At 50.4% G+C, this 15,912-nt stretch overlaps 7 protein-coding genes across 7 annotated transcripts; 3 read left to right on the forward strand and 4 right to left on the reverse strand.

The window, feature by feature from the left end:
- Positions 1 to 480: 480 nt before the first annotated feature.
- LDX57_006856 (uncharacterized protein) lies at positions 481 to 1,356 on the reverse strand (the record flags this gene model as incomplete). Its single annotated transcript, XM_046088575.1, has 1 exon — positions 481 to 1,356. One exon carries the CDS (start codon positions 1,354 to 1,356, stop codon positions 481 to 483), a length of 876 nt encoding a protein of 291 aa, XP_045944545.1.
- A 434-nt stretch (positions 1,357 to 1,790) lies between these two features.
- Positions 1,791 to 3,148, reverse strand: LDX57_006857 (uncharacterized protein; the record flags this gene model as incomplete). Its single annotated transcript, XM_046088576.1, has 1 exon — positions 1,791 to 3,148. The coding sequence occupies exon 1, from the start codon at positions 3,006 to 3,008 to the stop codon at positions 1,791 to 1,793; it is 1,218 nt and encodes a 405-aa protein (XP_045944546.1). The 5' UTR covers positions 3,009 to 3,148.
- A 1,063-nt stretch (positions 3,149 to 4,211) lies between these two features.
- On the forward strand, positions 4,212 to 6,195 carry LDX57_006858 (endonuclease/exonuclease/phosphatase family protein; the record flags this gene model as incomplete). Its single annotated transcript, XM_046088577.1, has 4 exons — positions 4,212 to 4,881; positions 4,937 to 5,305; positions 5,364 to 5,809; positions 5,863 to 6,195. The coding sequence occupies 4 exons, from the start codon at positions 4,212 to 4,214 to the stop codon at positions 6,193 to 6,195; spliced, it is 1,818 nt and encodes a 605-aa protein (XP_045944547.1).
- A 270-nt stretch (positions 6,196 to 6,465) lies between these two features.
- On the reverse strand, positions 6,466 to 8,103 carry LDX57_006859 (MFS transporter; the record flags this gene model as incomplete). Its single annotated transcript, XM_046088578.1, has 1 exon — positions 6,466 to 8,103. One exon carries the CDS (start codon positions 8,101 to 8,103, stop codon positions 6,466 to 6,468), a length of 1,638 nt encoding a protein of 545 aa, XP_045944548.1.
- A 214-nt stretch (positions 8,104 to 8,317) lies between these two features.
- On the reverse strand, positions 8,318 to 9,715 carry LDX57_006860 (fungal specific transcription factor domain-containing protein; the record flags this gene model as incomplete). Its single annotated transcript, XM_046088579.1, has 1 exon — positions 8,318 to 9,715. One exon carries the CDS (start codon positions 9,713 to 9,715, stop codon positions 8,318 to 8,320), a length of 1,398 nt encoding a protein of 465 aa, XP_045944549.1.
- Positions 9,716 to 11,029: 1,314 nt separating this feature from the next.
- LDX57_006861 (uncharacterized protein) lies at positions 11,030 to 12,654 on the forward strand (the record flags this gene model as incomplete). Its single annotated transcript, XM_046088580.1, has 5 exons — positions 11,030 to 11,125; positions 11,176 to 11,336; positions 11,441 to 11,619; positions 11,669 to 12,254; positions 12,334 to 12,654. 5 exons carry the CDS (start codon positions 11,030 to 11,032, stop codon positions 12,578 to 12,580), a joined length of 1,269 nt encoding a protein of 422 aa, XP_045944550.1. The 3' UTR covers positions 12,581 to 12,654.
- Positions 12,655 to 15,263: 2,609 nt separating this feature from the next.
- LDX57_006862 (uncharacterized protein) lies at positions 15,264 to 15,629 on the forward strand (the record flags this gene model as incomplete). Its single annotated transcript, XM_046088581.1, has 2 exons — positions 15,264 to 15,389; positions 15,447 to 15,629. 2 exons carry the CDS (start codon positions 15,264 to 15,266, stop codon positions 15,627 to 15,629), a joined length of 309 nt encoding a protein of 102 aa, XP_045944551.1.
- Between the last annotated feature and the right edge of the window lie 283 nt (positions 15,630 to 15,912).

Genomic DNA, 15,912 nt, shown 5'->3' on the forward strand with positions numbered 1-15,912 from the left:
GGGGAATAGTGTCAGACAGGGCCAGAACTCGAGATAGCGCAACCGGCAGCATGGCGGGCAGCATTTCGATATAATGCTCTTTTATCTGACTTGGAGCCGATATTCTCTTCTCTTGGACAAATGAGAATGACAAGGTGGCAAACAAGTCGTAAATCGATAAATATTGCTGAGGGCAGAGCAGCGCAGGAAACATAGAATAACCTTGGAGAGTTGAGGAAGGAAGTGCCCGACAAGCAGAGTGGGCCATACAAACCTTCGCAGATGTAATAACTCTTAAACCTGCCTACATGGCTCTTACTCTTTAGCTGAAAGCCTCGTTTATTTCTTTTGCTGTCGCCTTTGGCTGTGAATTGTTTAGGGGATTACTGGGCATTCGGGTGTCAAATTTTATTTCATTAGAGCAAGTGCTTGCATACCATAGCGTTTAAACTTGTAGAGCCCATCGGATTAGGTTAAACTTTCTTAATTGACCTAAGGGCCTCATAATACGCCTTGTATCAACATCGCCCATTTATCAAGATCATGATCTGTCAATATGACATCCTGTTCGAGGGGCGAGTTCGCAGGGCGGCCGACTAGCTTTTCGAACTCAAGAACCAAGGGGGCACCCGTGATAACAGAAGGTGACTCCGATATATTGATTGTGATCTCTGCGCTTCGTGTGGGAAACGCATTCGACTGCGCCAGGCGATGGCTGCGCCTCGTGAGCGCAGTTCCTGGTGTCCATTTCTCCAGCGTAATGATTTTGGCCGTGGATTGAATCCAGATCAGGATCACGATGTCGATCTGTCCTCCCGAGTGCTCTAGCCACCATCTAGCATCCGACCGGAGCCGGGGCAAGGCCTCTGACAGCCCAGCTTGAATGACTAGATGGGGCCAGTTGCTGTTCTTCGGCCGCTGGATGATGTTGATAAATGTTGAGTCCCCTTCCTTCACGGAGCCGTTCTGACCAGTGAACGTCGTTTTACCTATCGGGCAGAACTCTTGCATGTCGAAGTTCTCTGCACCGGCCACCTGACGTCGCTTTACTCCAACAACCTCCAAATATATACTCATAGACAAATTCGAGTGTGCCACTTCAGTGGCCCCCGATGTAAGTTTGATTATCAGTGTCTCGATGTCGGGAAAGTAGGTGAATCTAGCACCCTTTCCGATAGTCAGTGTTCTTCGGGCATCGAGTATCTCAAACTGCGCAGGTTTGAGGTTGCAGAACGAGAGGTACTGGTCCTGGAAACCATGATACAGCTTGTCGTGTCTCGCAGAAACAGCATTGTACAGGTCTCGAAAGGTTGTGAAAGGTACAGGGGGGTACTTGTCCGTCAGAGCAAGCTCAATTGATGGAGGAACTGCGAGCATGGTGCAAAGTGGATCACTAGCTGGAGATCTGTTGACGATGTCCTTGCTCGATTAGAGCCTTTCGGTGATAGACAAAGAGCGGGTGGCTGACGTCAAAATGACAGCCAGAGTCTACGCTGTCCAAAGAAAACCTACGGAGTAGTGTTCCGTCCAGTTGAAGTAGCATTCACCTAACTAGAAGACATTGTTACTCTCAGCCTCGGTAGGATGGGCGTACTGTACCAGCATCAAGCCAGGAAGACGGCGGGGCAAAAATTAAAAAAGAAAATAGAAGCAGGAATGAAAAGAAAAACTAAGCGCATGCGGATGACCCTGGAGGCTGTGGAGTTCCTCAGGCATCCACTCACATACGAACAGCCATCATGGGAAAGCATTGGGATTCCAGATTCAACTCGCCTTTACCAAAGATCTGACCAAGCTATCGAACCACCATCTTATCTGTCGACTGCAAACTCGGTGACCCATCTATGCTGTAGAAGGGTTTCTGTCAACGCTCGCTCCTCTGGATCGAAACAAATCATCATCGCCATGAATTCAGCAAACGCCGATACCTCCTCCTGGCTCATTCCTTCCGGGCTCTCCTCTCTTATGGATCCAGTGAGAGGCAATGTCCTCTCATCTTCTGGGAAGGGTCTAAGTAGCTCCCCCTCAATATTGACATGTTCATCGGCGGCTGACCAGAAATCGCGCAGAGACTTTGGTAAAGGTCCCAACATCTCAATGAAGGCATACATATGTTCGATGTTCGTTTGGTCAGGGTCTCCCCAGCCCTCGATGACGAACAATGGAGCCCCCGTGATGATCTGGAAGACCAGACAGCCGAGGGCCCATATATCGGCTCTATAATTCACGTCGCCTCGGACCACCACTTCCGGTGCGCGATACGGGACTGGATAACCGTATCTGTTGCTCCAAGCATTGGCTGGAGTGGAGGCGCAGCCTAGATCTACTAGAACAGCTCTTGCGTTGGTCGGAGAGGTGGCAGAAATGAGGGTTCTGTCGTCGAGTGGAAATGGCTCGTCTGGCTCATTGAGCTCATTGCCTTTGGTGTTTTTCGCACGAATCTCATCCTCGGACTCCTTGTCAATGTCGTAGGTCAGATCCAGTAGCAGGTTGTGGGCTTGAATATTGCCATGCATGATATTTTGTTGATGGAGGTAGTTGACAGCCAGCAATGCTTGGATGCAAACCTTCCTCGCAAATGGATATGGCTGATGTCGGTCCATTCGGAAGCCTGCGACCAGTCCGTCCAAGTCGCGACCGAACGGTTTGAATACGAGACACGGGTGAGTGACATTTTGCGCTTCGTGATGAAAATCATCTAGGAGAGCTTCGACATGCCTTTCTCCTGGGTGAGATGGTATAGGGCGATCTTTTAGTTGCCGAAGAAGCGAAAGCTCCCGATCCTGTGCCTGTAGTCGCCAAGCGAGACCTATCTTTATGGCGACATATCTGTCCAGAAGAGTATCCCTCGCCAACCAAACGGACGCAAAATTTCCTTCACCAAGCTTGCGAAATGGCCGATAGCGCCCATCTTTCAGGGTATCTCCTGGTTGGAACGAAATGTAACTCGCAAGACCGGTTGCTCTCTCACGCTCTTGGGCCCCAAGGGCGGATGGAAGTATCTCTTCTGACTCTGAATCCATGGACATTGTTCCTGGAGCGTTTGAGGGAAGTGAATACGAGTTTCGGTAGAAAGACTCGAAGGATGCTTTCTGTGAATTGTAATAGTGATGTTGAAACGCGAGGAAGGTTTGGAGCACACCATAAGACTTGCCGCCAGACTTCGGAGCATCACTAGTTTAACAACTTTCGTTCCGTGTCGTTGACAATCAACAAAGCAGAGTGCGGCTGTTAGCGCCGTGGATTGTTTAACTCGGAAGAGACCCCGGCGCTTATCGATGCCAGTCGGGATTATATGTTTAGTACACATGGATACCAATGGTAAAGATTTTCAAACAGATTATTACTGCACGGTTAGGAACGGTTTACATGCAAGCCACGTGTTTCTGCTGCCGTGATCCTGCCCTAGTCCTAAGCTTCTATAGCCAGAAATAGTATCTAGCTGCAATAGAAACCAGAGAGCGCGAGGAAGACAAAGGGAGGAAAACAGCTGGAAGGGAAACGAACAAGGGAATATAGAACAACAGTGGATAGAGTGGCTGCGAGTTCGTGTGGAATGATGCTCCGTATACTTCACTGCTGCAAAAGGCTCTGACGGTGAGAGTGGGTTGCTTGTTGACCACCCTGCAAGGGAAGCATGAGGTGAGCTTTCAATTCTATGAGAGTAAAACCATATGTTTTCGATTGAGACTATCTCTATGCAGCTGGAACTCAAATTGAGCTTCTCGTCTCCTTTTTTTTCTTTTTTCTTTTTTTTTTTTTTTTTTTTTTTTTTTTTTTTTTGTTTTTCGGGCTCTCCCGAGCATGAACTCAATTCGGAGTCCTCCGCTACTAGAGGGCTCCTGATGGCATGGTCCTTACAGAAAGCCAAGTTCTTATCTTCCAAATAAAGAGGGGATATTCAGGTACTGCCGACACATTGGCCTATGATCTGACCTTCTCAGAGCTGCGGGGAGTTCTTCATCAAACTGAGCTGGACGATGTAACCCCATCTGTGACCGGCCGTCTTGGCTGCAGACTTGGCTCCAACGTGGTCATTATCGCGAACTCTGACTGGCCCAGACAGGCCCTAGATATGATTATTGATTACTCTCGGCCTCTTATCTCTTATCCAATCATGGGGTATTTTGGCAGCATTCACTCACATGTCATTTAATTGCGTCGTGAGGGGAAGCTATATGAAGGGGGTGAGTCCTGGAAATTATCCGTAGTTTGTCCACAAAGTGTTCAAGATGAGGTCTTTAGCTTCGCTTTCTGCTTCGGCGCTGCTGTTCCCTGCAGCTCTGGCTGTCTCTGTTAGCGAAATCAATGGCAATCGCTTCCTGTCTTCCTACAATGGCGAAATCGTCTCCAATGTCCGCGGCCTCGTGACTGCGAAGGGATCGAGCGGGTTCTACATTCGCTCGACCAGCCCTGACAACTCGTCTTTAACGTCGGAGTCGCTGTATGTCTATGGATCCAGTGCGGTGTCTAAAGTCTCGGTCGGAGATATCATCACGCTCGGCGGAAAGGTCTCCGAGTATCGCTCATCGAAGGCGTACGTATATCTGACTGAGCTCACCTCCCCATCGGATATCACTGTGGTATCGAGCGATAACGAGGTCGTGCCACTGGTGATCGGACCAAAGGGTCTGAGTCCTCCGACGGAGCAGTTCTCTGCCTTAGACGAGGGAGATATCTTCGGCATACCGAACAACGCGAGTCAGATCTCTAGCACGAACGCCGTTCTGCAGCCGACCAAGTATGGCATGGATTTTTGGGAAAGTCTCAGTGGCGAACTGGTCACGATTGGTGGCTTGAATGCTATCACAAAGCCAAACCAGTACGGAGACACTTGGGTGATCGGTAACTGGACGGCCACGGGGAGGAATGAACGCGGCGGATTGACTATGCAGAAGAAGGGTATCTTGTCCCAGCTCCATCCAAGACGATGAGATGTATTAACGAAATCCTACAGACTCCAATCCCGAAGCCATCATCGTCGGATCCCCGCTAGACGGAACCAAGAATCCCACTGATACGAAGGTCGGGGACACTATCGAGGACATCACGGGCATTGTGACCCAAGCCTACGGTTACTACGCCCTCCTCCCCTTGACCAAGCTCTCCGTCACCGCCTCAAACTCGACCACCGCTGAAGCCACGGACTTGGTCTCCGACGGCACCTGCAGTGGCCTGACCGTCGGGAGCTACAACGTGAATAACCTCTCGCCCAACTCGTCCACCTTGACCGGCATCGCAGGCCACATCGCCAGAGAATTGAAGAGTCCTAGCCTTGTCTTCTTGCAAGAGATCCAAGACGACGACGGCGCTACCAACGATGGAGGTATCTTACACCCCACTCACCCATATCTCGCACCAACAGAGTAAACTAACACACACAGTCATCTCCGCCAATAAGACCCTCTCCGCCCTCGCCGACTCCATCAAATCCCAAGGCGGCATCACCTACGACTTCATCAACATCGACCCCATCGACGGCAAAGACGGCGGCCAACCAGGCGGCAACATCCGCGTCGCATACCTTTACGACCCTGAAGTCCTGCAACTGCGCACTCCGAACCCCGGAACAAGCAGCGAAAGCAATGAGGTTCTTTCCGGTGCTGAGCTGAAATATAACCCCGGTTTGATCGATCCGAGTAACTCGGCCTGGGATAATAGTCGCAAGCCACTCATCGCGGCGTGGGAGACCCTGGATGGGAAGAATAAGTTTTTCACGGTCAATGTGCATTTCACGAGTAAGGGGGGTGGGTCGTCGATTGATGGTGATGCCAGACCTCCTGTGAACGGGGGAATTGAGAAGAGGGAGGAGCAGGCGAAGATTGTTGCTGTGAGTATACACCTCCCGCATGTTCCCAGGATGCACAGTGCTAATAATTATAGAGCTTTATCACCGAGATCCTCGCCGAAGACGGCAAAGCCAAGATCATCACCTCAGGCGATTTCAACGAGTTCGCATTCGTTCAGCCACTGACTACGTTCACGTCAGAGTCGAAGCTCCTGGATATCGATGACGTGGTGAATACCCCGGCGACCGAGAGATATACTTACCTGTATGATTCGAACTGTCAGCAGCTGGATCATATGTATATCAGTGAGGCGTTGACGGAAGGTGCCAAGATGGAGCATATTCATGTTAACACCTGGGTATCGTACGATGACCAACAATCGGACCATGATCCGACTGTGGCTTTGTTGAATGTTTGCCAGTCTTGAGATGTCTGGTCTGAATGGGTTGGTATAATTTATGGAATTCAACGAAAAACAAGCTTGGATCCGCAGAAGAAACGAGACTCCATCACTGGACACATTCTCTTGTATTACTTACTCGTTGGAGAATCCAGAAACTCAAAATTAATACTCTATCAACACATCTCGACCCTGTTTCTTTAACCTGTAATAAAATCCAAAGACGGCTTCTGCCCAAGAGTTCAGATGCTTTTGCAGCTTATAATGGACACTGAGGTAGCAAGGCTTCGCCACATACTATTCCTCCCGCGCCATACCACTCCTCTTCCGAAACGCATGGCCAAACTTATAGAACACATACGGCACAGGTGTCATAATCAACGACAAACAGCCCAGCAACGTAAGCGACCAATGAACCCCGATGTTTCCGTACATAGGGATCGAAACAATCACCATAGCTCCAGCAGCTAGATATCGCATGAACGTGGCACTGACCAGCGCACTAGCAGCATATACCTCATACGTATCAATAAGATACTGATAACTGGAAATAAAGATGCCCTGGACTGAAAACCCGAATGCAACAGACGCCACGAGTGATGACCAGTATGAGATGGAAGGGTAGCTTGTCCAGCCCATCCAGAAAAGAGAGATCGGTAGCCACGGTGCTGCGTACATGGCGAACCAGAGGCGTTCTTCTGGCGGGAGTGAGCCTTCACCATTGTCAATCGCTACCAGCAGACGCTTTTTGTAGGACATGTAGATGTGAGGGACAAGGGCAAAGGCGACTAGAAAGCCGATATTCATTCCGATGAAGGCGAGGCCCACGGAGCCTTGCGAGAATCCGTATGTTTCGCCATATATAAATTCGTAGCCGGTCAAGAAGCCAAAAAGAACGATGTAGACGATCACCAGGTACATGGTAAACAGGGCGACCATGAGCTCCTGGAAGAACATCTCGAAGGGTCGTGAGCAGCTGGTGAAGAGGCGTTGCGCAAGGCTAGCTTGGCGGATCTCAATCTCAGCACGAAAGCGTTGGTCACCGGTTATTGCACGAAGGTGATGCGCTTTCCAGTGAAGAAGTACGGGACCGTATGTCTCGGGAACGAGAAAAAATATTCCCGCAGTGATCAGGCCCGCCAAGATCAATGATGTCCACTCTACCCAGCGCCAGCTGATGGCGGTACTTTGGCCGATGAAGGCGCCGACCATTGGGGCCATGAACGGGCCAAGGAACGACAAAGTACAACACACTGGGAAGGCATAGGTTCGGTCCATCAGATTGAAGATGTCGGCCATGCTGCCGCCGAAGGTGGTGAGAGGTGTGCAACCGAATATGCCGGCGAGAAAACGAAATGCCAACTGCGCACCAATGTTTGGGGCAAGACCGGATGCCATGATAAAAATCATCAGCAGCGACAAGGTCACCAGGTACACTGGGTTTCGTCCAACAGTTTCCGAGAAGGGTGCCGCAACAAGGGACCCAAAGCCGAAGGCAAAGAGATACAGCGCGGTGGCCAATGATTCTGTTATCTTGCTGACTCCAAATGCCTCTTGACCTTGTTGGATGACGGCGGAGTCAATGGCAGAGGCCCATCCGACCAGAAACCCCGTGGTTCCAACAATACTCAATGTGAGCCATTTATATCGTGTTGACCAGTTCTTCGGATTGAGCGGGTCATCGGGACTGTCGAATCCGACAACAAATAGTATTGTGCCGCCTCCATCGCGCGAAGTTTGGACGGTGACACCAGGAATGGTCACTCGTTGGCCTGTATGAAGGACGATTGACTTTTCTGAAGGAGACTTTTCGTCATCTAAAGATTCGTCGCTGGAATTCGCTGGTTGGTAGCTCCTGGGGACATCGTGGGCGCTTAGTTGGATTGTTTGCTGCAGATCGTTGCGCAGCCGACGATATTGCAAAAATGATTGCATATTGCGCCCGCTTGGTAGCCAAAGAAAAAATTGGAATGCTATCAGCAAACGAGAAGGCGACACAAAATAAAATATTTGTAGCTGCGATGGCAGGTGTTGACTAGATTCTCGCATCTTCCGCTCCATCCACCCTTTCCGCTCTTTCCGCCTCGGGCCCGGATGGTTCGATTCACGGCCCCTTGCTAGCGGTCAGGATCGTATAACTCAGCTTCCGTCAATTTGAGGGTTGGCCTGGCGCATTCAGGGAAGTATTGTCAAAAAGCGGGATATCAGCGCTCAAGAAGGCATCCCAATCGAGATCTGGCTCGCCGTCTTCATCCAGCATCTCCTGGATTCCGTAAATTGACTGATTCAATATATTGTCTTCCCCATCGTGACTGTCCAGGGCCTGGTTGAGATCTAACAGTTCATTTTGTTTATTCTGTCGTGACAGCCGAATGAGTGACTCGGCAACATCGACTGCGTGCCGTATACTCGCGGTGTGGAACTGTTGAGAGACTTTTCTCAGTGACCGCATTGCCTGCGGGATGTGCATCAAGGACTCCCGCGAGTCCATAGCCAAGAGCGTACAGACAACTTGAAATGGGACATTGGCAACATGCCACCAAGGACCGCGTTCCTCGGAAAGCTCTACGGCCGATTCAAGGCCCACGATTGCGGCATCGATAATTCGAGCCTGGGCATCCTTGGGAATGATAGGGCACGAGATTCGAAGGCGTCGGTAGATAGTAAGAACGAGGTTCACCCGCGATAGCTGTAGCGCGTCAGGGCCATATACAGGGATTTCCAAACGACTCAAACAATCCAGCAGGTTTGCAGAATCATTGCCATGCTCTTGATCCAGCTGCTGCGAAATTTCGTAGACACTTATCAGATCTGCCGTCCAATTGCCATCCCCGTGCAGAGGCTTTTTGCACGTCACTCCACGAATGGACACGCGGGAACGGCCGTATTCATTAGAGATCCACGCGTTCAAGGTAACAGTCACCCAGAATAGGCTTCTCGGGATGTCACAGTCGCCACCCGTGTCATGGGTGTCAAGATAGACCAATGACCCCGATTGCGGGTCCTGATGAGCGCCCGTAGCTTCGATAATATGCATTGCAGTACAGCTCGCCATCCAAGATGCATGCGGAGAGTTGGTGGTTCGTAGATACAACGTCCGGAGAACCCAGGCCGTGGCATGGTGCAATAACGGTCGTTTAATCATGCTGGTCATCTCCAGCATCTCTCTCGCACACTGCACTATCTCAGCCTCTCGTGGATGAGGTTGGCTTTCAGGTCCCGAGAAGAGCGAACCCAGGGCGGCTACACCACACAAGACGGGATCATAGCTGCCAATTATGTCCGGGTTTTGCCATCGCACAGCAATCTCTTCGAGCAACTTATCCTTGCTGAGAATCGCATAGATCGGATGTATGTGGTCCAAGTAGATGAATGTGTAGTGGTCCATTTCTGCATGTGTCAGCAAATTGGTCAGATTTGTAAAAGCGCGCGTCGGTTCATCTCTGAGGCCGAGATTCCAGCTGATGCCGTATACCCCGGGGGCGTCTCGAGGGTTGAGTTTCAACCCCAGAACATGAGGAAATGCAGTTCCCGAGGTAGCTTCCATCCGCTGTTGGCTTATCTCAATTTCATTCGAAAGCTGCCTTGGTAGTTCTTCCGTAGAGCGTATGGTCTCCCTTCTTGGCACATGTCGCGTATGGCCCGTGGCTGGCCTTTTCCGAGGCTGAGAATCGAAGGAGCAGTCATATTCGTATCGGACGCAGAAGCCACATGGATGTTTGCCATCGCACTTTCGCTTTCGCTGCTTGCATGTCTCGCAGGCTTGTTTGGCTCGCTGTCGAGTGCCCAGAACCGAGGGTGCTGCAGAGGATGGTGGCATGTCTGTCGTCGACTTTTAAAATGTTCCCCAGCGGTTTTTGTGTTCATATGAGGGCCTGAGTAGCCTCAGAAGCACCCCGTCAATGGTTCTGCCAATTGTGAAAGTCGTTCTCTTCATGGCGAGCGAAGAGTCGAAGAAGCTGTCAAGTCAGGCCTGCGCAAACGCCATGGTCACGTGATGTTTTGATGCCGGGTCGCGGCCTTGGCCTTTCTGCCTTTCTGCCTCGTTGCCTTGATATCTTGATGCCTCGTGATGTCCCGCCCTCCCAATCTTTGTCCTACGGCACATACGCAGCAATTCCATGGACATTTAAGACATACATTTAATCTATACTACATGTGAAGCGCTGTATTTCTCGTTCTCGCTGTTAGCTGGCAAGTGTTGCGGAAAGTTCCGCAGTTCTTTTCATGAGTTAAAGATATATTTGCGTACATCTCCGATGAGGAAAGAACGTCAACTCCTATTGACGGTTTGTATATCCCAGCTAGCCCATACCTTGCTCCCCGAAATGGCACATTCTATTCTGTAAGTAGATTGCACCAATTCAATGGTGTGATTCTGGAGGCAACCGATTCTGCGTTGAGCTGCATAGCCTGTTGACCTGCCATAGTCGCCAGTGACTCCGGCAGGGTCGACGCGTCTCTCAGCCACATTGCATCAACAAAAACAGGAACATGAACCACGCTCATCTCGACTTCATCAAATATGATTAATCAGGCAAGGAGCGTGCTACTACATCGCTTCCGAATAACAGATTTGGCAATTTCCAGTATAAAATCAGGTCGTTCCCGCATTCTGGCTGTCATCCCTTCGCCGAGGCGTTATACAACACGAGCGACAACGCGTCCTGAACATGACGATCTCTTCAGATATACCAGCGGTCGCTGGCTCTGGAATGAAGAACAGGAGCTTCGCGACCGATACACCCCATTCAACGTGCCTGAGCTCCAGAGAGCTGCTGCAAGAAGTGTTGACGCTACAGAATGCATTGCGATCGCTAAAATAGGAGAAGGCTCCTTCAACAAGGCGTTCAGATTAACTATGGACAACGGATTGGCTGTCATCGCAAGGATACCTCATCCAATCGCCCGACCCAAGTTCTACACGACGGCTTCGGAGGTGGCAACAATGGAGTTTGTAAGTCCTCTTCTTGCCTTGACGTTCACATATTTCTGATGACGTCCAAGGCTCGGAGTGTTCTCAACATCCCAACCCCCGAGGTGTATGCATGGTGTGCGAACTGCGACAATCCCGTTCGTTCTGAATACATCATCATGCAGGAGGCCCCTGGCGTGAAGCTGGAAGATGTATGGCATGAATTCCCCTTGGAGAAGAAGGTAGGGATCATGTAAGAGCTTGTCCAAATTCAGAGGAAGTTACTCTCTGTGTCTCTTCACAGGTGTGATATTTGGGACTAAAGAATACGATACTCCTGTGCTAACAAGGGTTCAGGTACGGGAACCTATATTTTGCTAAGGACAACATTGCCGGCGCTGTTGCAGCAGACGTCATTGGCGATGTGCCTGTGGCAGTCAAGGATAGTGTCAAACAACGCTTTTCCATTGGTCCAGTTACAGCTAGAGGATATTGGAAAAAGGAACGCGCGACGATGAACCTTGATCGCGGGTCTTGTATGTCTGAGTCGCTTGATCTATTACCTCATATGCTTATCGGTCGCAGGGAAACAACCGCAAGATTATATCATCTCTCTTGCTCGTCGAGAGCTGGCGTGGATTCAACAGCACGCGACACCAAGACCAGAAGTTGATATCTCGGAGTCGCAGAACAATCCCAATAGTCATATATCACTATTCGAAAAGTTTCTCAGAATTGCCCCGTTTCTTTTGCCAGGTGACCCCGCGATGATCGCCCCACACGTATGGCATACAGATCTCCATGGAGGCAACATTTTTGTCGACCAGGGCAAAATCTCGAGCGTGATAGATTGGCAAGGTATATGGGCCGAGCCTTTGATGCTTCGCGCACGCCATGCACGTTTGGTTGACTACAACGGGGAATTCATTTTGAAAGCCCCGGAGAATTTCAAATACCTTGATCCGAGCGACAAGGACAAAGTCAGAGAGCAAATGAGTAGCTCTATACTGCTATATCTCTACGAAAAGCAGATTGCCAACAAGGCCCCGCTTTTCAACAGAGTTCTTCGAATTGAAAACGGTCGGATAAGGACCGAGCCAATACTGTTCGTGGGTGACACTTGGGATGATGAGATCTTGCCTTTCAGAGATTCTTTGATCAGAATAGAGCGGTGAGCCTCCTTGAGTTACAACACATGGAATGGGAATTCTATGGTGATATTCATGCAAGCAATGGCTGATCGCTAGTAGATACTGGAGTAAACTGGGCTTCGACTTCCCTTGTCCTATTCATTTCAATAAGGAGGAACTCCAGACCCACACGGAGGAAGGCGAGGGGTGGAATGAAATGCAAAACTTTTGGAACATTGTTGAAGGCTTCATCGCAAGGGATGGGTGGACCCCAAATGACCGTTATGATGATGCGGTTGCTTTGTTCACCGACATACGTGAGAGCAGCCTGGAGAATAATATGAGTGAGAAAGGGGAGAATGCCTAACTACAGGCCCTCTGCTCCACACTCTTTTCACGCGTCTTGAAGAGATAAGGCTCTCTAAGGGCAAAGAATTACCGATTAGGTTTCATTTATTGATCAGATGTTGGAGTGTATCTCCTCGAGACATGGCTTTATGAGTACTGATTGGGACACCAAGAAATTAAGTGTATCGGCGACAGGAACAGAAGTACAAGCTCCTTCGTGATGGCAAGGATTTTTAATCTTCCTAAAGGGAATGACGTCATACCGAAGCAGCGGTTGATGACATAATTGCCGAAAGTCTTGGCGCGTCGCGAAGGCCGAAATAGCATCACCGACCTTCATCTATCAACTCCCCGCAACGCCGTCAGATCCTGCCGTGTCTTGACGCATTTTAGCTGGCTAGAGTCTCTAAAACTGCCGCACTGTGGGAAAGCTAGGTAATCATGCATCCCAGCAACGTTAATATCGGGTTACAATGGACGGCGGCACATCTCATCCCAATTCCGAGGCCGCAACGCCGGAAGTGAATCAGCCGGCCGAAAACAATTCCTAGCATCGTGGGTTATTCTCAGAATATTGCATCTCATGTACATGTGATACTAATTTGTCTTTGTTTATGACAGACTCCCCGCTAACCCACGACTCTGTGAAATCCTCTCTTCCACCGCCGCCCTCAGACCTCGACTACCTTCGTAACCAGGTCCCGGTTTTTCAATCCTCACCGAATACCCAGCATCAATATCCATGGTTTTCTGGTGATAGGTCGGATATACCGGTTACGTTTTAGGGTACTCGACAGACTAGTCATGCAGGTCATGGATCGCAATGGACCCCGCTCACGGACAACCCCCAAGACGCGCGCTGGCCCGGGCAGGCAGATAATGCGCAGTCGAATTGCATCTCGGAAGCACAGAAGGTCCACTTTCCACAACCCCAGGAGCCATTGGCCTCTCAGTTGTACATTGTGCCGAATGCGCTCGCTACAACTGGCAGTGGAAACATAAAGTCTCCAAGTCTATGGGACCGTGTTCTCGCACCAACGGTGCACGGGGGTCTACCTAGGAAGAAAAGCGGACATCATCTGCAAAGAACAAATTCAAAGGTTGTCCCAACATTCCTCGGAAACCCACTGGACACCCCGAATCCGATGCAGAGATGGCAGGAATCCCCACCCGAGGATGAACCGGCTTCCATGTCTGCAATTATGAGGTCCTTGGAGAGCTACCAGCCGAAGCTGCCGGGGTCGGGACGCCATATTCTTTTCAAAGTCATGACCCATTCACCGGATACCGGCGAGCCGGTTCGGCCACAAGTTCGCGAAGTAGTGCTCACAGCGCTTCTTCTCGTCACTCTGGGCGTTCTGTCAGGTCGGCAACCTCGACAACATCTTAAAAGAACCGATCCGGAGGGCGTGTGCGTAAGGACAAATCGACAACAATTCAAAGCAAAGGTCGCAAGATCTGCTGTACCTTTTGCTGTGATCAATTGAAGACCAAACATGTTTGGGCTCGGCATGAGAAGTCTCTCCACTTGAACCTGGAGACTTGGCGTTGTGCTCCTCATGGAAGCTCGGTGGTTTCTCCTATCACAAGGAGGAATCATTGCTCCTACTGTAACGTGCTGGATCCCACCCCGGAGCATCTGAACACACATAATTACCAGGCGTGCTTAGGCGGCGACCACTCGTTCAATCGTAAAGATCATCTCATTCAACACCTGCGACGGACTCATCACCTGGACACATTCCCTTTTAAAGATGATTGGAAGGGACATGCTCCTGTTGTGACCTCCGGGTGCGGAGTTTGCGACAGCCGCCTGTCCTCATGTGAGCAGCGCATTGAGCATCTTAGCAGCCATTTTCGCAGGGGATAAACGATGGATAATTGGCGAGGCGAACATGTCTTTGCACCAGAGATAGCGGCCTTGTGGCCAACTCCATGCCACCCTACTATATTGGTGCCGATTCTCGTTGTAATGTCCCATTCTCTGCCACCAATTTCAACGCTAGAGACCATGCAGATCAGGTAGCATGACGTGCGCAGGTGGGTGTTCTTGACGACCATAGACAACTTCAGACTGCATCTCAATCATTTCATGCGTGGCTCAACTGGTTGATTTCACGCATACCTTCGAACGTGATAGCAATACTATCCAAGTCTATGTAGTCTTCTGCGATTATTGTGACTTTTCGCCCAATCAGGTCCGAGGTCGTGTAGGACAGACTCGACTTGCCGCCTTGGCCGTTCACATCTATGGAATTTTGATCCCGACTGCCTCCTGACGGTTCTATGGAGTCTAGCATCGGTCGGAGCCATTGAGACGTGGTTGAGTCCGAAACAATTGTGAATACTTCCACCCTCTCTGAACTTGCATCTTTTTCTGTCTCCAAAAATGGACACCTCATCCTCGCTGTCAAAGTCGAGCACCGCGCCCTGCACAATACCAGCCGACTCAGACTCCACTGCGGTGGTGGGCGCAGGCTTAAGGCGTTGCCGTAAGACGTGAATCACTGATGTTGATTGGGTTTAACGGGCGCGGCCCACTGCTCGGGTTCCACATGGCGCCGCAAACCCTAAATCTGAACCCAAGGAATGCTTGAGAGTGGCACAAGAAGGAAGGAAATTGAGAGTCGATCCCTTATCGATGCATCATCGTCAAAGGTTTCACTATTAGCCCCCAACAGGCTCTACTGAGCTCTAGCACAATGTCTTCTTTCCCTCAACTAGCGCATCTGAACTCCTTCACACGGACACTGACCTCGGCGGACGTGAAAGACTGTGTGACTGTCGAAAGCGCCTTTCCTGAACAGGAGCGCTGCTCGGAACAGAAGGTATATATTCTCTGATACTCAAGTCGTACTCCTTCGAACTCACTAACCAACCGTCAGTTTCTCTACCGTCTGAATAAATGCTCCGACCTCTGCCTTGGTCTATTCGTCCACCCTACTGAGGCGCAAACACCCCAGCTCATCGCCCACGTCATCGCCACGAGGACCTCATCAACTCGAGTCACAGACGGAAGCATGGAAATGCCCGAGAACTGGACATCACTGCCGCCGACGAGGTCGTGAGTGTCAACGGCGAAGCTGTCGGCAGTGAGCCCCACGGCGGCAGTGTGGCTGTTCATTCGTTAGCCGTTGTGCGGGAATTCCAAGGCAAGGGGGTCGGACGCGCCCTCTTCAAAGCTTACATTGAGTACATCAAATCTGGGGCAGTACCAGCGGACCGGATTGTGATTATTGCCCATGATCATTTGATCCGGTTTTATGAGAGTTTTGGGTTTGGGAATGAAGGGCCTAATGCGTGCGCGTTTGGGGGTGGAGGGTGGTTTGATATGGTATGTTTTTTGTCCTG

The sequence above is a fragment of the Aspergillus melleus genome (assembly GCF_016097325.1).
Source record: "Aspergillus melleus strain CBS 546.65 chromosome Unknown contig3, whole genome shotgun sequence".
Taxonomy (NCBI): domain Eukaryota; kingdom Fungi; phylum Ascomycota; class Eurotiomycetes; order Eurotiales; family Aspergillaceae; genus Aspergillus; species Aspergillus melleus.